This window comes from Drosophila navojoa, chromosome 4, assembly GCF_054131105.1.
Source record: "Drosophila navojoa isolate 15081-1374.11 chromosome 4, UAZ_NAV_1.0, whole genome shotgun sequence".
Lineage (NCBI taxonomy): Eukaryota > Metazoa > Arthropoda > Insecta > Diptera > Drosophilidae > Drosophila > Drosophila navojoa.
In genome coordinates, this window is record NC_142892.1 from 13,379,562 (window position 1) to 13,399,344 (window position 19,783).

The 19,783-nt window shown below is 45.3% G+C and overlaps 4 protein-coding genes across 7 annotated transcripts in view; 1 reads left to right on the plus strand and 3 right to left on the minus strand.

The window, feature by feature from the left end:
- Positions 1–584: 584 nt before the first annotated feature.
- LOC108651658 (uncharacterized) lies at positions 585–5,597 on the minus strand. Its single transcript, XM_018101482.3, has 5 exons — positions 5,073–5,597; positions 4,018–4,212; positions 3,562–3,777; positions 865–3,501; positions 585–796 (listed from the first exon to the last, which is right to left on the minus strand). The coding sequence occupies exons 1-5, from the start codon at positions 5,209–5,211 to the stop codon at positions 684–686; spliced, it is 3,300 nt and encodes a 1,099-aa protein (XP_017956971.1). The 5' UTR covers positions 5,212–5,597; the 3' UTR covers positions 585–683.
- barc (RRM1_TatSF1_like and RRM2_TatSF1_like domain-containing protein barc) lies at positions 654–14,997 on the plus strand. The gene is made up of 7 exons (XM_089259672.1): positions 654–816; positions 8,704–9,686; positions 9,753–9,955; positions 13,796–13,962; positions 14,020–14,206; positions 14,267–14,403; positions 14,465–14,997. Exons 2-7 carry the CDS (start codon positions 8,717–8,719, stop codon positions 14,646–14,648), a joined length of 1,848 nt encoding a protein of 615 aa, XP_089115798.1. The 5' UTR covers positions 654–816; positions 8,704–8,716; the 3' UTR covers positions 14,649–14,997.
- Positions 10,844–19,783, minus strand: part of rgn (regeneration) — a 50,485-nt gene continuing 41,545 nt past the window's right edge. For 2 of the 4 annotated variants that reach the window (XM_089259669.1, XM_018101466.3), the window contains 5 exons: positions 15,585–15,789; positions 15,194–15,508; positions 15,017–15,128; positions 14,692–14,940; positions 10,844–13,699 (listed from right to left, as the gene is read on the minus strand). In XM_089259669.1, coding sequence (XP_089115795.1) covers positions 12,175–13,699; positions 14,692–14,940; positions 15,017–15,128; positions 15,194–15,508; positions 15,585–15,645 — 2,262 coding nt within the window. In that variant the 5' untranslated portion in view covers positions 15,646–15,789 and the 3' untranslated portion in view covers positions 10,844–12,174. Of the gene's footprint in view, positions 13,700–14,691; positions 14,941–15,016; positions 15,129–15,193; positions 15,509–15,584; positions 15,801–19,783 lie in introns of all 4 variants that reach the window. The other 2 variants (XM_089259671.1, XM_089259670.1) reach the window with 2 other exon arrangements.
- On the minus strand, positions 16,900–18,083 carry LOC108651655 (uncharacterized protein F58A4.6). Its single transcript, XM_018101478.3, has one exon. The coding sequence runs from the start codon at positions 17,665–17,667 to the stop codon at positions 16,969–16,971; it is 699 nt and encodes a 232-aa protein (XP_017956967.3). The 5' UTR covers positions 17,668–18,083; the 3' UTR covers positions 16,900–16,968.

Genomic DNA, 19,783 nt, shown 5'->3' on the forward strand with positions numbered 1-19,783 from the left:
TTTTATTTCGGGCATGTACACTCTGCACACTGGGCGCGCTCACTCTTTGACCTACCTTTCCATTTTGTACTCGTGCTGGCCTTTTCGTTTTCTGATTGGATTTTTCGCGGGCCAGGCAAGTGTGCACCACGCACACGGTTCGCTTTAAATTCAGTTAAAACTATGCTTTAAAGCATTATTTATTGTTTTGTATTCATTTATAAAACGTAGAAAAATAGTAAAAATTGTTTTTTTTTTTTTGCTTTTACTGTTTGCGTACCAAATAGACGCGAAAGAACTGGTACAAATGATTCACTGAACTGGTGCAATTTAGCGATGGTATACTTACCTACCTGTGACTTGTCACAGGTGCGCATCACCTATGACAGGTGCCCAAATTCACCAATAGAAATATATAAATCATATTTAGTCTAAATATGTGATTCGTCCCTCTTGAACACAAACCATTCAGTGATAAATAAGAGATGTCACTATGTAAGAATATTGGAGCAACACAGCTGCCATTCGCGTGTTAGCGCGTCGTGTTAACTGCTTTAATCGATAGTTGATATAAATCATCGATAGATTTACGGTAAAAACACGCATTTCTAATGCGAAATGGCAATTGCAAGTTTATTTATTAAAATCAAATGCGATTGTTTATAAAAGTGTACGCTTTTCTGAGTGGATAGTGCGCCTCTTTTTTATAAAATTGTGCAGACGCGTGACGACTGCTGCTCGCCGTTTTGGCCATTCTGCAGACTCAGCTCGCTGTTGACCTTGTTTTTACTGTGGTGCGTCTGCGGTGGCGGCTCATCTGCCGGTAAACGAGTAGAGGTAAGTATTATCTAAAATAGATATTTATTTCTATATACTCATGCTCACCTTCGATTTGTACGGCCTTCTCATTGCGGCACGAAAGCCGCACATTATCTAGAAATTGCTGGACTATGCCTTTGCTCTCTGTGCTCTGTCTTCGCTGTGGCTCGCTCTTGGTATCAACATGTGATTGAGCGCGTTGCTCTTCCAGAGCGCGCAACTCCTCTTGCATTGCCTTCTTGCTGCGCTCAACAACCGCATCAAGTGGATCCTCTTCAAAGGCATGGCTATTGCTGTTCATGGGCTCAAAGATATTGCCGTTGCCGTTGCCATTGCCATTGCTGTGGGCAGCGGAATGGTGATTTGAATTTACCGATGCCGTGGTGCGTTCATCTTCCTCGCCTTCTGCCTCCATGTCTTCAGATGTGGCTGTCTCGGTGCTTCGCTTTGGTCGAACATCTTCCGGTGTCGTTGTGGGCGTCGTCATGTGCTGTGACTCCTTGGCCGCTTTGATTTGAAACAGCGAGGATATATTCTCCTTGGCGCCATGCACTTCGCTAGATATCTTGCTGGTCATTGAGTCCATGGCTCTGCCCATTGACTCTTTCGTGTTTGTCGCTATTTTGGCTGCATTGCTGCCCACCTGTTCCATGGATTGCTTAGCATCGCTGGCCATGCGCATTGCGCTCTTGCCGGCCGCATCGACAGCACCTCGAGCTCCGTCAGCCATGCGCTGGGCACCCTTGCCAGCGGCATCGACAGCATTTCGGGCGCCACTGACCATGCGCTCGCCCGCTGTTTCAACAGTATCGCGAGCACCCGTCATCGCATTCTGCACAGCTGTTTGCACCGTGTTTCCCGTCTCCTGCAGCTTTGATTCGATGGCATCGCTGACGCTCTCTGTGGCCTTGATAGCCGCTGCTTTCTGTTCTGTGACCACCTTGTCGACGTGCTGCTCCAGATCATCCAGCATTTGCTCACCCTCCGACTCCAGATCGTCCACAAAGTCAGCCAGCGGCGTGCCAGGCATTTGGTTCTCAACGTTGGCCGTCACATCGACGCCATTATTGATGAAACGTATCTCATTAACCACCTTGCTGCTGTCCAGCGCATCCTCTGTGGTCGTTATTTCAACGGCCAGCTGCTCATCCTCCTCGGTCGGCGGCGTGGGCGTAGATATTTGTATTTCTGTTGACGGCGCACTCTCGGCCAGCGGATTCTCCTCTACCGTATCCAGGCTATCCACAAGCTCTGGCGACGTTTTTTCAATTTCATCGTGCATCATGGCCGCCTCATAGGAGAAGTTCCGAATGGGCGTTCGCTTAATAGTTTGCGGTGTGCTCGCATTGCTGCTGTCCGGGTAAGGCGTGTGCGGGCGTAGTTGCTTCTCCTGGCTGCTCCCTGTGGGCGCCTGCTCGTCCACTGCCTTTAACTTATTCGACTTGATCGATTCTGCTGATGATTGATGAGGTGATGGCGTTTCTGCAGGTGGCGTTGGCAGCTTGGCTAAAGCTTCCACTGCTGTTTCTGTTGTTGTCGTATTTGTGGGCTGGTTAATCTGACTCTCCTCAGGCGCCGTGGGCTCCATTTGCTCCGTTTTCATTTCCATTTCCCCTGCTTCATTTTCCTTTTGAGGCGTTGCTTCGCTTGCCTCGGCTTCAACTGGCGTCTCTTCTTTCGCTTCCATCAACTCTTCCTTGTTGTTATTTGGCTCCTCTGTTGTGGACTCTGCGTTTTGTTCCGTTTCTTGATTTGCTTCCTCACTCACATTCTCATTTATTGCTTGAGTCTCTGTCATTTGTTCGCTGTCTTTTTCTGCCTCCTCTGCTGGGTTGGGCTCCTGCTCAGCTGTGCGATTTTCGTGTTCATCGGAAATATGCTTCACTGCCTCCAGCGTGGCCACAGATGCGCCAACTGCTGCTACGCTGGCGCCCATGAGGGCAGAACTCTTGTCCTTTCCGTCCGTTTCTGGTTCCGTCTCCTTCAATGCCCGTTGCTTCGTCAGACTCTTGCCACTGGCGCTTCGCATTTCCATGTTGCCATTGAGATCCTTCGGTTGTAGCACAAAGCTGCGGCTCATGTAGCTGTGTGCACCCGCAGGACTGCCCACTGTAGCCGATAGGGCCGAAGATCTGGGCAAGCCCTGGACTAGAATGTGCTGATCCCCTACGGCTATGTCGAGCAGACGTAGATTCTTAAACTTGGAGATCTCACGGAAGGTCTTCAGATGATGACCGCTCTCCGAGAACGTGGTGAAGAACTTGTTGGCCTTACTCAGCACCGCATAGAATGAGAAGCCCTTGAGCAGCTTCCAAATCGGACCATTCTCCTCGCTGTCGTAGTCATAGAAGCGCTGAAAGACCAAGCTCTTGTTGCGCAGCGACTCGAAGCTGCGGTAGATGTTGCCCACATTGGTCACGATAAAGATCTCGCTGGCCTTCGATATGTGCATGAAGATGATCTGCTCCGTCTGCGAGAGATTCTTCTGCAGCTCCGTGAACTTGGGAAAGACAAACTCATTGAGGCGTCCCGTCAGAAAGAGATTCCCACTGCCAGTCAGCACCAGCGTGGACTCTGGCCCGCAGGCAAACTGCTGCACCGGAGCGTCCAGGCATATCTCCACGGGATGCCCATCGTAGTCCATGCCCAGATCGCCCAGCTGCTGTTTGGCATTCGACCCACAGCCAATCAAGCGACCTTTGCCTGCAAAAATTTGACAGACTGAGCTGAGCAATTCCTTAAAGTTTTTCTCTCTCTACTCACTGGTCAGCACTGCAAAGTGCTCGTTGCCCGCCTGCAGAGCGACAAAGTTATCCGTTTCCTCGTTCTTCGACAGATAATCATCGAACTCCTCCAAACGAAAAGGTTTTCGTATGATGGCGCACGGCTGCTCCTCCACGACTGCATTGATGAAATGCTGAGCCACATGCGTGTCCAAGGGGAATATGTTTCGACCCGTAAAGAATATCTCATTGGAAACTGGTATAAGTGAGAGAGAGAGAGAGAGAGAAGGAGGGCGAATGGGAGAGAGAGAGAGAGGCAAAGTTGTAAGAGTGTTAATTAGAAGTTTAGTTCGTTGAATGGTTGGTAAATTAACTAGCAACTGCTTATAATTAGAGATTAATTGACTTTTAGTTTAGTATGAGCTTATTATATACATACATACATACATATAAGAGTATGCCACATACGTTTGCTTTTAGCCCTGTTCTTACTTACGCGTCATTATTACGGCCCAATTGTTGCCAAAGGCGGCATCGCTTATCTTTAAGCCCAAAGTTTTCAGCGACTTGACGCAAGTTGGCTTGCTGACTATATCACCATTGTTGTTGTTGTTGTTGACTTTGTTGGCATGCCCGCCAATGCCCAGTTGGCCATAATGATTCTCGCCCCAAACGAAAAGACGACCCGATTCTGTAATTGATAAAAACGTTTTGACATCAACTTTTGACCAAATTCACCTTTTGTTTAGCTGCTGCTTGTAAGTTTTATTGATTGCGTGTGTGTTCGGCACTGTAACTAAGTGTGGGTGTCTGTTTGTATGTGTGTGTGTTTGTTTGTCACTGTCAATCCAAAGCCCAAAATGTTCAACTGTCCAAAGAACTGCTTTCAACTATTTTATTTCACCTGACCCGCTTTACGTTTCAATTACGCGCGAACCGCGTTCGGTTTTAGCCTTTTTGGTCTCACTCACTCGTGGACTATTTACTTCCTTTAACGTGCTTCGTGAGTTTGGCCCATATTTATGGCAGCAGCGCCCCCAGGCCGCCCCCTTTAGCTGACCTCATTAGATGCCCGAATGGAGTATTGGATTGGTCTGTGATTTCGAGTGTGTGCCTGCTCGGCCCTATTTAAACTAAACTGGCTGCAAGTCGGCTCCTAGAGCTGCTCGAGCTGCTCGTTGAGTTATGTAAGCTAAGTGGAGAATAGTGTCGAATCGATTGCAGTCTCTGAGCCCTATGATCGCCTGGCTGTAATTGAGCCATCGTTTCGAGTTGCTGTTGGGCTAACATAAAAGCGAAAGTGCGCTGCGTGTTTATTATTTGAGAGTAAATTGCAGCGGGCATGCAACGTGCTCAACGGGCCACGAAACCTGCCACAGACACCGCAAAAGACAATCGGGCAAGCGGAGCTCGTCTTGCCCAACGGGGCACAAAGTTAAAGTCGAGTTGATGGGAAGGCAGCAATACCAACAGATGGACAGACACTCTAGTGAGTCTTCTTATTATTGTGATGGTTGTTGTTGTTGTTGTTGTATTGGTGTTTAAATTTACCGCATATAACCGCACTCTGATGCGGACCGGATATCAAGCGTTTGACCGGATCGTTTTTGATATAGAAATAGCTTTGCGTATTCTCCGCCAAATGCGATTTGCCGAGCGTAAAAATTGCACCGCTGCTGGGTATATCCATTTTGTTAATCTATATAGATATATATAAATGTGTGTGTTTGTTGTTCTATTTAATTTTTTATTTAAATTTCTTAGTTGGTTTTATCGATTTTGACATTAGGCTTTTGCATAATTTGCCGGCTGCACTCATTTGAAAGTTTTTATCACCAGCTGTATGTAATGTATGTCTGTGTGTGTATGTGTATGTGTATATAATGTGTATAAACACTTAAAAGCATTTGTCGTTGCGTGTCTGTAGCTGTGATATTGGCAGCTATAGAACTCGTATCGTTAGCCCGTTAAGCCCATCGGCACTTGCGGTCAGTTGAACGTTTCGGCGTGTACTGGTCAAGCTAGCGCAAGGGCTGCCCAGTTCTAGCCAGGACTTGTACATATACCAATACACATATACACCTAGGCACCCACTCTAGCTAGTCCTGGCTAACTGACTGACTGACTGACTGACTGACTGACTGACTGGGCTGCCCCCATAAATATGCTATGAAAACGGTTTTGTGCTGTACGCCTGGTTGCTTAGGCAGCTTGGCTCCACTATGGCACTTTGAGGCTATTTTCCACCGGCCATATGCACCTCTATAGTGAGTCACCCTAACCCAACTCACGATATTGTGTGTGGCTGCTCGTGTTCAAGTCAAGTTATTCGAAAGTGTGAACGTTTTGGGGTTATGGCCTCAAACTTGGCTTCAGTTAATGGCATTTGTGAGTAATGTGCGCAAATCTCTGGCTTCGAATGTTAAAAATAACATGAACTATATGTGTGTATATATATAATATATGGGCCAGCCGTTGGGCGTTACGAATTGCTGACCTGTTGACATTTGCATAAGAAAGTTGGCAAAACTTTTCGACCGAAACTGAACAATTTCGCTGGAATTTCACTAAAAGTTAATTAATTCGTTTACTTTGTATGTAAAGTAGCACAAGAAATATATACAAAAATAAAAACGTGTAAGGGAAGAAATGGAGCTTTACAGCAATAGCTAATTGGGGCTCGACTTCTACTTTGTTTTTTATGGCCTTTAAGGCGCCGCGGCAGCTAATGAATGCCGTCTGCTGGTCTATTGGCCAGCTGAATAGCTTGATCATGGCCCACACTTGCAGTTTCGCAGACAATTTGCGTCAATTAATTGATTTCTTGGCCCATATGAGAAATTTTCCATTCAATTCTTATGCAATTGCGGTGCGTTTTATTTCCCTTTGTTTCCCCTCTTAACTTGGCCTTGAAGTGTCTTGCGCAATTCGCTGACCATGCGATTCACATTCAAACAACTGCGTGTTCTTCATTAATGTGTTCGATTATAGGGCAGCAAAAATTACATTACAATGTGGCTAAGAACTCTATAGCTTGGCTTATTGTAAAGTCTATTCATGTCTTCTGCCTTGGGTGAGTAGGTCAAGCTATGGGTTGAGGAATAATTGAAAGTGTAATTTTAGAATTTGCCAAGTTGCGTTTTGTTTGAGGTTTTGTTAAAAGGAATTCATTGTTGTTGAAGTGCTCAGACTTCATTTAAATTTGCATTTTGGATTATAATTATTATTAAATTAAGAATAACTTAAGACTTGAGCACAAACAACTGTGGAGTTCGTCATTCAAACAGTTTACTTCAATCAATTCAAATGAATTGAATCTGAATTGAGTCTGCAGCTCAGGAAGCCTATCTACCGATTCTGCTATTGTGTCAGTCTCTCATTCTGTTCCATCAGACATTTGTATTTCCCTTATTCAATATTCATATTTTGCACATTTTACTTGTTGTTTCAAGCATTTGAAAACAACAGAAACAGAAACAGAAACAATCCAGTCATGATGATACAATCTATGGCAATAACTCAGGCCGTACAGTACTTATCTGAATGCTCTATTTATGATCTACAAAACCAATAGAAAAAATTGACTATATCATATGAGGGGGCGTGGCCACGTTTTGTGCAACACGAAGTCACGGCGCTGGCTACGCCTATATGTAAAGCTATATCTATACTATAATCATACTACATATGTACATATATTTATCTATACGTATGTATGTATGCGTGTGTGTCTGAGTAATTTACGAGTATCGTCCCAGTGTGTGTGTGTGTGTGTGTGTGTATATGTTCAACTGGCTAACTGCAACTGGCTGCAGTTATGGCCACCGTCAAAGGTGGTGTCAGGTGGTGGTGCTGTTGCTGTTGCTGTTGCATGCCTCCGCGGACTAGATGTGTGCCGACTGTCGGCCAATGTGCCAGTTACCACATATAAGTAGACCCTGCGCCCACTTGAAAACCTCTGCGAATGCAAATTTGCACAAAAGACGCGTTCCATTGAACTCTGCCAGAGGTCGGCCATTGGGCTGTACATAAATATTTTTAGTAAAGTTGTGAAAAGCCATACCAATAATAGACCCACTTGCTACACACACATACAAGTACATAAATGTGCATGTAAGAATATGCCTCAAATTGTTATAATTAATGGCGCGTACATTGAACCCGAATCGAACGAACGTCTTCTTTGTGCCGCTGACGCAAAGAGAAAGAAGAGCAGGAAGACAGCTGCGGCAACTCTCAAGACACAAATCAATCGGTATTTCGGCTCAGCCAATTCAAGTTGTCACCAACAAGGCTGCGGGTGGGTCGGTTGATTGAACTTGCTTCAAGCCAATCGATTTGTGGTAGCTAGATGAAAGGGCCTTGGGGTAAGCTGCCAAAAATAAATAGAACTGTTTGCTTGACCTTCAACAGCTGCTGTCAAGTGAGGCATACCCTGTAGCGTGTGTACATGACAGAGAGGGGCATGTTGGGGGGATTGTTAATTGCAACTTAGATTAAATAAAGCGTAAGCTGTAAATATGTTTATAATTGCTTACAGATCTAATGCATAGGCAGGCTAGCTGCTCTATTCTAGCATTCTACCTGTTTTAATCAGTTAGGTAAGGAAGATCTTGTATTTATTACTCGAATATTAAAATTATATATAAATAAATCTATAGACTTTCTAGTTTTCTATCCTTTCTACAGGGTATCTCTTGCCAGTTGCTCTATAAAACTTTCATTCACTCTATTCAGCTCTTTCCATACACTATAAAAACGAAATTTTGTGCGACTTTTTGTGGGATTATTTTCTCTAGCTTTTATATTTTGTTTTTGGGCGTTTCGTGTGCTTTTCATTTCGTTTGCATTTGATTGGGTTATATGCCGCCCCCACCGCCCCTCCTCTCCTCGCCGCAATCAGCGTGCGAATTGTGTTTACAAAATAAAAAAAAAGCCAAAGCAAAAAGGTGCAAGAATGTTTGTGTTTTGATTATGGTTCTGTGGCACAATGTCAGCGTCATAAGCACGTTTCTCCAATTTACTGTGGCCAACCTCACGTCTCTCGGCTCCTGCTACTCGCGTGGCCTTTATGATTATGTGGGCAGGAAATATACGAAAAATATGAAATTAACTGGAATTAGCTGCAAAGCACTAAAACGTAGTCTACTTTTCTGCGTTGGACAACGCTCTATAATTACAGAAACCACACAGAAATGAGCCAGCAAACTGAGAGCGATGCCAAGGTGGCAGAAGGTAACGAAGAGGAGCTGGAGCAGGAGCAGGAGCCGGCTGGCAGTGAGAGTGAAAGTGTTTCCAAGGAAAACGAAGCAGACTCCAACTCTCCAGGCGAGCGACTGGAAACCGATAAACCTCAGCAGGAATGCGAAACGTTGGTAAAGCAAACCAACGCAAATACAGCCACAGCAACAGCGGCAACAACAACAACAACAACAACAAATGCCTCAAATAACAAAAGTGAGCAGGAGGAGGCTAATGCCACAAGCTGCCGCACAGCAGGCGATTCAACGCCTGACCAGGTCAGCCAGACGGAGGCCTCGCAGCAGGACTTTGCGGACTACGAACAGCATGTGAGCTATGCGGCCGATGGTGGCGCCATTTACACGGATCCCAGCACAAAGCAAAAGTACAAATGGTGTAACACGCAAAACAGTTGGCAGCCGCTGGCCGGGGATGGAGGACTCATCCCCACTGCGGGCAATGTGTATGAGAACGAGCACTACAAGTGGTCCGGCACCACCAGCACAGCTACCGAAACCGAGCACTACAAGTGGGATGCGGAGCAACAGAAGTGGCTGCCCAAGAAGCTGCCACAGGCAGCGCCTGGCCAGGATGTGGTCTATGGCATCGATGAGAACGGCGATCGCACCTACACAGACAAGGATGGCGTCGTCTTCTTCTGGGATGCCGGCAAGTCGGCGTGGTTCCCGAAGATCGACGACGACTTCATGGCGCGCTATCAGATGAACTATGGCTTCATAGACAACACCAGCGCCGGGGAGCGCGAGAAGGAGGAGCGCGAGGCAGCTGAAGCTAAACGCAAGGAGGAGGAATTGAAGCGCATGACAGCCGAGGCCCAGGCGGCCATGAATGCCCCCATAGGTGGCAAAGATGGTGTACCAGCGGCAGCTGTGGCTGGCAAGCGCAAGGCCCAGGAGCCGCCAAGTAAGTGAAAAACAATAGAGTATATAATATGTATTCCATTTAACTTTTATTTGTTTGAATTCACAGAATGGTTTGATGTGGATCCCACGCAAAACACCAAAGTCTACGTTTCCAACTTGCCCCTGGATATAACAATGGATGAGTTTGCCGAGCTGATGGGCAAGTGCGGCCTAGTCATGCGAGATCCGCAAACCCAGAAGTTCAAACTGAAATTGTACACCGAAGCGGATGGACAAATCAAGGGCGACGGATTATGTGACTATATAAAGGTGAGTTTCAGTTGAATGGGATTTGCTATGATTTGTCTGGGTGATGCGAGAGCTTTCCTGTCTACAATGTGGTTGGCAAGTAGCTTCGGCTAGGCAAACAAAGATATATTCGGTCTGCTAGTGTCAGTTTAACTAGAGCTTAACAATCAAATATTAGCAGAGGCAGCTTAATTATTTAAATTAATGAGTTGAGTCAATGCTGACGTTAGAGTTGACATCGTTCTCTCTGTGCTCGCTGTGCCTGAGCTCACTTTGCCTGTATCTAGAACACTGCTCGATCTTCTTATGCTCGCTCGCCCTGAGCTTTCATCCCTGTGTTGGCTCCCCATATATGCGCTTAAATTGGCATTTAAAGTTGGAGCTCGTAACAGCAGGAGCTTGAATATCCCTGTGCTCGATCTATTTATGTTCTATCTCCCCAAACTCGCTCTACCTGTGCTCGGACTACCTCTACCTCGCTCTCCCTATGTTGACTTTGCTGCAGCTGAGCAAATGTAGAATAAAGGCAATTATTCAGTCTTTGCTGGTCATTTTAGCTACCATTGACAGAGATCTGGCTTTTGTTTCTTCGGGCCATAAAATCTCTGATAAAAATGCTCCATCAGAATATAGTTTAATATACCAAACTATGTATATATTTAATTTAAATATAACAGCTTTGTGTATACCTCCACAATAGAGTTTAGCTAATGTGAATAGAGAAAAACATTTTTTTTTTTTTTTGGCTTTTCAGTGTTGTGTTTAAAACTTTATTTGTTTGTTTTACTAAATTAAAACTGCTTGCATTAAGTTTTAATAGATATTTTAATATGTACTGTTAATGTTATGTTATTTTTATTATTATTATTATAGTATGCTCATAATATTCAGTTTTCATTTTAATTTTGCGTATTCTTTGCATTTCTCAATCATTCTTTAAATATTCACCTTAGTTATGCTGACTATTTCGGCTCTCTGTGTTTATTATATAATAATGATATATCATATGTATACATATATATATATTTATATAGTTGTTTATAAATTGGTTAGTTGTTTGTTTGTTTACTTGGTAATTTTAAAATGCATTTACTTGGCTACTAAAAATTGCTTTTCATTTCTTAACTTTCATTTCATTGAAAACAAACAAAACACAATTCGAAGGAAATATTTGATGGTGTTAAGGGAAAATACATTTTCATTTTCTTTTTCATTTCTTCTTTTCACTTGCTCGTCTTCTTCTTCTTCTACAATTCGCAGTTGAGGTACATATTAAAAAATACAATAAATTTACATTTAAACATACAATAATTATTAAATATAAAATATATTTATATATAACCTAGTTAGTTAGTACAATAGTTACGCTTAGCCTTTGCAATGGGTTTTCTTCAGCTTCTTCTTCTTCTTCTTCGTGTTAATATTATCATATATATTTATTATTATGTGTTCACGTTTAGGCATTTTATAGATAGTTGTTTGTTATATAAAAAAGGATCTCATATCATGTTAGGCTTATAAATTATTGCTTCCTGGCCTGGTCGCTGTATCTCGTGTGGGGGAGCCAGAAGGAACCGGAGCAGGAGCAGTAGGAGAAGGCATGGTCTTCTGAGTAAGTTGTAGACCCATCAGGCTGACAAAATGGGGAGCGAGACGTGGCACGCCCACTTAAGCTTAACTTGCATTTTATTCGGCTCGAATATTTACTCATTGTTCTGTGCTCTATAATTTTCATAAAAATTGTGTTGTTCATCACTTCTTTTCTTGCTAATTGCTATGTGGGAACTGTGTGGGTGTGCGTGTGTGTGCTTGAGTGTTTCTATACGCTAGTTTAATCATATATCATATCATAAATTTATATATATATGGTATATATATGCATGTATATTGGCTGTACATTACTAAATAGAGCTGGATATGAGTGCGCGCTTGAACTTTTGCCTGGAAATATTTCACTTGACGCATATTTTCAAAAAAGTGCGCGACTATTGCAAATGCTACTATTGCTGTTGTTGTTACGTTTGTTTCCCGTTATCTAATATTTTTTTTTTAGGTTTTTATTTTTAATTTTTTGTAAATAATACTTTTACGTGTTTGCATAAAAGAAAACAAAAACTATGAACAAAAGGCAAAACACGTTTACGTCCAAGAAAGTTTGTTTACGATATGTTTACTTTTCTGTTGCATTAGTATAGGTTAGTGTGTCTGTGTGTGTGTGTGTTTGTGTGTTTGTGTGCGCCTTACTGCATCTCGTTTAGCCTGATGGCCTCCTGTATCCGCTTGAGCTTCTTCTGCTCTCTGGCCTTCGCCTGGTTCTCGCGCAGCTGCTTGCGCTTCTTCCGCATCTCAATGAACTTCAGCTGATCCTCTTTGCTCAGAGCGCCAATGCGAGCGGCGTATTGGCGACGCTTCTCCTCCAGCTGGGCAGCGACTTCGGCATCGGCAATCCGTTTGGCTGCCTCGAGCTTTTGCTTCTGCTGCTCTGCCTTGGCCGCGGCTGCTGCCTTTTCGGCTTCCTCCTTCTGCTTGCGCTCCTGCTCGGCGCGCTCGATTTCCTGTTCCAGCTGGCGTTTGCGTGCCTTTTCCTCCTCCTGCAGTTCCTGGCGCAGTCGCTCCTCTTCTTCGGCCAGCTTGCGCTCCTCGGCCTCGCGCTGTGCGATTTCTGCTTCGCGTTGGCGTTGAAGCGCCTCACGTCGCTCGTTTTCTTCGCGCATGCGTTCCAGTTCGCGCAGCTCGAAGCGACGCGCCTCCTCTAGGCGCTCTAGTTCCAGACGCTTCTCTTCCTCCTGCTGCTCGCGACGTATTTTCTCTTGACGCAGGCGTTCCTGCTCTTTCAATCGCTCTTCAATGGCCTTTTCCTCGCGACGCTTCGCCTCGCGCGCCTCCTGCAATTGGCGCTCCTGCTCCGACTTGGCCTCCTGCAGTCGCTTCTCATGCTCTTCGCGCAGACGCTTCTCCTCGGCGGCACGCTCCGCCGCGTAACGGCGATCGGCCTCCTCCTGCTCAGCCTTCTGCTTGCGCAGCAGCTCTTCACGAGCTCGTCTCTGCTCGGCCTCCAGCTCTCGTTGCTTCTGCAGTCGCTGCTCACGCAAGCGCAGCGCCTCGTCATCCTTGGCACGCTGGCGTTCTTCATTCTCATGCTGCTGCTTTAGCCGTTCAAGTTCACGTTCCTGCTGCTCTTTGCGCTGCTGCTTCTCCTGCTTGTCCAGCTGCTCTCGCTGTTCGCGCTCTTTTTTCTGCTGCTCCTCAATGGCGCGCTGACGCAGTGCCTCCGGCTCGCTTGGCGGCTGCTGTTGCTGCAATTGCTCACGCTCCTGCTGCTGCTGCTGTTGGCGCTGCTGCTTTTCCTCCTGCTTGCGCTGTTGCTTCTCCTCTCGCATCTTGCGCTGGCGCTCGAGTCTCTCCTGGCGCATGCGCTGTCTGCGCTCGCGCTTGCGCTCCTGCCGGTTGCGCTCCTTCTCGCGCTGTCGCTGCAGGGTGCGATCGTAGGCCGTCATCTGTTGCTGCGTGGTAGGCGCGCTCGGACGAGTGGCAAGCGTTGACGTCACCTCGTTGCTAATGACCAGCGGAGGAGGCGCCACAGTCGTCCTCACACGTGGACGCTGCTTGCGTGGCCGTTGCTGATAGTTGATGTCGTTGGGATGCTGCTGCTGCTTCTCCTGCTGACGATTGCGTCCCGGATAGCGGCGATTGGCCGGACGGTTTCTGCGAGTGGGAATAATCATTTCCTCGTTGCTGCCCTCGGCCTTAACGCGGCGATGATATCTGCGCACAAACAAGAGCGATTAGTGCTTAATTAGTAACTAAACTAAAATAAATATATGTATACAATAATTATCCGATTTTTGTTTTTATTTGTAGGTAGAGTCTGTTAACTTGGCTCTGCAGATTTTGGATGGTTACAATCTGCGTGGCCATAAAATTCACGTCCAGCGGGCGCAGTTTCAAATGCGCGGCGAATACAATCCGGCACTCAAACCCAAGCGCAAGAAGAAGGACAAGGAAAAGTTGCAGAAAATCAAGGAAAAGTAAGTAGAAAAAACTTTAAAGAGAAATGAAACACGAATTGATTTACTCATTCGCAGATTGTTCGACTGGCGACCTGATAAAATGCGGGGCGAGCGTTCGAAGAACGAGAAAACGGTCATCATTAAAAATCTCTTTACGCCGGAGCTGTTCGAGAAGGAGGTGGAGCTCATTTTGGAATATCAAAATAGTCTGCGTGAGGAGTGCAGCAAATGCGGCATGGTGCGCAAAGTTGTTATCTATGATGTGAGTGGCTCCTGAAGACCCGTTAAATGCTGCAGTTAACTAATTGTATTGCCATTGCAGCGCCATCCCGAGGGCATAGCTCAGATCAATATGTCTACGCCAGAGGAAGCCGACATGGTCATACAAATGATGCAGGGCCGATACTTTGGCCAGCGCCAGCTCAGCGCTGATCACTGGGATGGCAAGACCAAATACAAGTGAGTGAAGACAAGCCCTACTCCATTTAAAATAGATAGTCTTTAACAAATGTGCTTGCAGAATTGATGAATCGGCAGCTGAGGCACAGGAGCGTCTCTCCAAATGGGATGAGTACTTGGCAGCCGAAGATGCGGCCAAGGAGGAAGCGGAAGATGCGGCCAAGGAGGAGGCAGAAGAAGCGGCCAAGGAGAAGGCAGAAGAGGCGCCCAGCGGCAGTCCGCAGGCGGCTCAGGAAACAGCTTAAGCTGGATACAATACTCTTCTTCTTATGTTTCTATTCTGCGTACCTGTTATCCTTGCCACGTCGACTGATGACCTCCAACACAACCTCATTGGCCAATTGATTGGGATAGGTTTCATTCCAGCGATTGTAGATCTTGTACCGATTGTCCTCCCTCACCTTTGGCATCTTGTGCTGGCAGATGAAACGCAATTTGTCCGGACAGGAGCGAGCCGACCAGCGATACTTCAAACTCGGATCGTAGACGGCGCAGTTATTGTCCAATGGCTTGCTGTTGGAGATAAGTTGCATATAGCTAAAATAGTTGCTTGAAGATTAACGACCCGCTGAATAAACTACAAAATACAATCAGCATATTGTTGCATACGTACGTCGAGTCCATTTGGCTGAACGCATCGTAGGTCAGATTGCGTCCGCTCGTGCTCCACTGCCAGTGCTTGTTGCGATGGTCGTAGGTGCCGCCAATCCAGATGGGATCGTGTTCTGTGAAATGTCAAGTTGATGTTTGTTAAAGTTGTAGTCAAAGTTGTGTAATTTAGTCGATTTACCGCCAGACTGCGAATCCACACGCTCCAGATAGATTCTCAGCTTGCGGTCCGCATTCTTGCCGGGCTCGGCCAGATTGGCGTTCTTATCCTTGCAAAAGAAGTAGGCCTCGAGCCAGCTGCTGCGCTGACCGACCAGGGAGTAGCAGTCGGTGCCGACGCGTTGGAACTGCGGCGGGCACATGGCGTACATGCGACGATTGTGTGGCCGGGCGGCCTGCACGGCCACGTCAGCGCTCTGTGGTGCTGGCCCGCCGTCGAAACTAACACCGGCGCTGGAAGCGCTCATATGCAGCTGCGCCTGGCATGTGGACGTCACTGTAGTGGCGGCAGGAATATGATTATAATTAGTTGCTGCTGCATGCACGACGGGTCGTATGCGTTATTCACTTACATAAACCTAAGGTAATAATAGCTAGGCAGCTCAACATGATGCGGCTGCGGTTGCTGCTCATGTTGCACGCTTAATGACTCCTAGTTGTTGTTGAAGTTGTAGTTGTTGTTGCTGTTTATTCTAGCTACTGCTGTTGTTGCTTGCCGGGCATGCAATTTATTTTCCTTATTTGCTCGTTTCAGCCGCTTGGCAACTTTTTACATTGCTGCTGAAGCGCTGCAACGAAAAATAATAAAAAAAGAATAAATATAGTTGATGGTGAAACATTTGTTAGATGCTGAACTCTTTCAACTCTTGGCACATCTAATGCTGTTTATCATATTTTGTATATCTCTGTGCGCATGTTGATTTCATGCAAAAAAAAAAAATTAAATAATAGCAACGCGCGTTTCCGCTGATGGATGAGGCGACGCCGACGCAAAGACAAATTGAGCTGGCGAGAGATTCTTGAATGGATTTGTGTGATTTATTAACGACTCTTTCATAAACAAATTTGACGCTCGTTTAACTGACCAAAAAGCACTCGCAGCTGGCCACTAACCGAGCCCAAGCTCGTGGCTTTTGTTGCCTCTCATTTAGCTAGCTCTCTGGGTGTGTGCGTGTGTGCGTGTGTGTGTATTACCACTTAACACTTTCGGCAATTGGCCAGCCGCTGCTGTTACTGCTACTGCTGTTGCTGTTGCTCTTGCCAATTGCATTCTATTTTGGCTTTGTTTGATTTGCGTGTGTTTGCCTGTCATTTGCCTTGGCCCCTTGGGCGTGACGCACAACACTCGATATATGTACATACATATATATAGTTTAAGCTGTCCATAAATATCAAATGGCTCTGATTTAAATTCGTTTCATGCTGTCATTTTGTGGCTGACTTTAATCTAATATTAACTTTTAATTACTGGCCAAACGATTAACGCTTTATGTCAGTTGTCAAGCAGCATTATCAATACATGTTTGTGTTTGGCTTATTAACATGCCTAAGCCCTTGTGTCAATAGCTCAAACAGGCAGTCGACACGTAGCTGGATGAGCTGGCTTTTGGCTTTAATATGTATTATTAGAGTTACTTTCATTAGTTAGGATTAGCCCCACTTTGTTTATATGTAAACAATATTTGCCGTGGTTCTCTTGCATTCCCGCTCCCTCGCACTCCGTACTGCTGTCTCTGTCTATATGCTGCCTTTTTGTGTCTCTTCTTTTAGTCCCAATCTCTCTCGAATTATCTCGCAACTCTTTCTCGTTTTGTTCATCGGCCTTTCTCCATCTCTCTTTCTCGCACACACCATTTTCTCTCCCCCTCTCTAATTCTCTACATTACATTTTACATTACATACATTTCATTCTTAGAACTAATCACATTCCATTACACTATCGAATAACAAATGATCTCAATGGAATCGTTTTCCATTTTCAATTGATAGACGTTGCTTCTGTCTCTGCTCGTACTCGTAGCAGAGGCGCTGCCAGACGCCCAGGCACATGCGCATCAGGCGCTTGTCGCGCTTCTTGTGCAATCCACAGGCGAATTGGTACTGAGCACGGATGAGGAACTTGGCGCTGCGCAGCTGTCCGCGCTGTATCAAGGAGATGCTGTAGTAGAGCTTGCAACGCGCCTGCAGGAAGGGATCGCCCAGGCGCAGACCAATCGCCAGCTGCTGCAGCGAGATCTCACCCGCTGTCTCTGCACACCTGGCGAACTGGTCGCCCAGCGCCGAGTAGCCACCGCCCAGCGTGGACAGCCAGCACATCAGGTGCTCCAGCTCCATGTGCGTCCCAATGGTGTGTGCCAGCATGCTCGCCCACTTGTAGTCGATGGACCAGCGCTGTGGCGTCTGAAATGTCAGCCAGACCAGCCGAACGCCCAGTTCTCGCAACAGCCACTGCTTCAGCACACGCTGCTGCAGCAGCTCACGCAGCACATAGTTGCCACGCACTGCATCCAGCTCCAGCACCAAGCGACGCACAGACTCAGACTTGACCGTGGCGCTGCCCTCGCCGCCGCAGAGCATTTGAATGCGATCCGGCACGGGTCGATTGTAGAAGTGGCGATGGCTCCAATAATCACAGACACACACAATTAGCTCCATGATCAGATTTGAAGAAAGTTTAAAAGAGAAGAACTTCTTGGGTTTTATTCCTCAGGTATCAGCGCTGCAGCGTAAAAATTCTATTGCATACTTTTCGGCTGCCGCGAAATTTCCAAGATCGGTATTCAACGATCGGCGAGCGATTTTCAATTGCCCCTCACAAGATTGTTGAGCAATTGGAAATTCTGAATATATTTGACAGAAATGTCAAAGCTAAATGTGTACGTTTGATGAATCAGAGCTGCTTAGAAAACGACTTCTCGCATCTGTTGAATTTCCATTTGAGTAATTTTATTTAGTCAGCTGTAAGAACTGAGCTCAGCTAATTGCACAAGTTCAAATATTCAAACAGTGCAGGCTAATAAGGAAATGACTGAAGGCCATAAATAAATGAATGATAAATAATGTTAAGCACTTGATAAGATTCTCGCTGCGCTGACTAAAGAAGTGCATAAGATGCGGAAATAGTTAGTCTGACATATTTGCTGATATAGGTATAGTATATCAATATATTGCCGTTCAATGCAGCGCTTGCCGTGCTCTTTCATTGCTATGTGCACCAGTCTGTGATTGTGTCACATAATTGAGCCATTCAAGTCGATTGGGCTCAGCTGTTGCTGCTGTTTGGCCAAGCGAATTGCCAACTGCAATGCGTCATTCCTGCTGCTAATCATATGTTATTTGGTTTGTTGTTGTAGCTGTTGTTGTTGTTGTTGTAAGCGCACATAAATTAAAAGTGCCGCCAGGCCCAGGCTGTAATCCCATGCCAATTGCTACGCATAACTCGCTTGACGACTTCGGCAGACACTGCGACTGTTGCCAGTCTCGAGGCAGCTGAGAGTCGACGCCGAATTCCTCAACGATGACGTCGTAGACGCTTGCCTGACATTGGCCATGGGCCTATGGCTCAGTTGCTCTGGTAATTGTTGTCAGTTTGCTTGCCATGAATAAACATACATATATGTATAGACATATTTATATTTATATTTATATTTATATTTATATTATTAATATATACTTGATGCCTTCACGGTGCTGCACAGCCATAAAGTTGACGCCACCCACAACTATTCGTAAATCGACTCGTAAAACTGTTGTTCGTCCATATGAGCGTAAGTGGGCGATATTTGAGTGATTTACGAGCGTCTTTTCATTGCATTTCACAGTGGGAGACAGCATTCAAATGGCATTCGTTGACAATTTATATCTGATATATATGTATATACATATGATAGTGTGTGTGTGTGTGTGTGCCTGCATGGCCCATTGCATCTCACTGACCTTGATCTTGAACTTGCCTCGCCAGCTTAGGCTGATATTTATGTAAATATCTATATTTATTACAGCATCAGCATCAGCATCGGCATCGGCCTCGACAGTGAGCTGCATTGGCGATGGCGATGAAGTCACTTTCGGTTTTGGGTCGCACGAAAATGTGTTTTTAATTTGATTTTCAAAACTCTCGGAACAGTTCCCGGAAAGCAAAATCGTAAATGATAAAAACTCACACGAAACAAATCAATCAGCGAAGCCCTAAAGGCTTATGAAACTCGGAGTTTTATGAGTACCATAAGAGATGGGGTAGGCACGCTGCTTAGATACTCTGTTAAGAGAAAGACCCTTTTAAGATTATAAAGGATTTTCTGTTCAAGTAATAAAAGAGACTCGCAATTTTTATATATTCGGGGAACTCATTTCTGCATACCCACTTTAAGCTAAGCTTCACAGGGTATACACATGATATATGCTAACCAATATCCTCACATCCTCTGCTTTGATTTTTATAACCTTGCATAAAATCAAACATACAAAAAAATCGAAGCCCCAGTCACAAGATCTTTAGAATATTTTTATATTTCTTTGCATAACTAAAGTTGAGAAATGACCAAAAGTTGTGTGGATTGATTTATTTTTGTTCTGTTGATAAATGAGTTAAGGGCGTGTTCAGCAGATGTAGTTGGTTTTGTGTAGAATTTAAATGAGCCTTGAGCACACGCTGAAGACTTGTGCTAAGCTGATCATAGTTCAAAAACCTCGCAAAAATGTTGCCAAACTTCCAATGAAGAATTTGGCAAAAGACTAACGACATGAAATTAACAAATTACCAATAAATGTA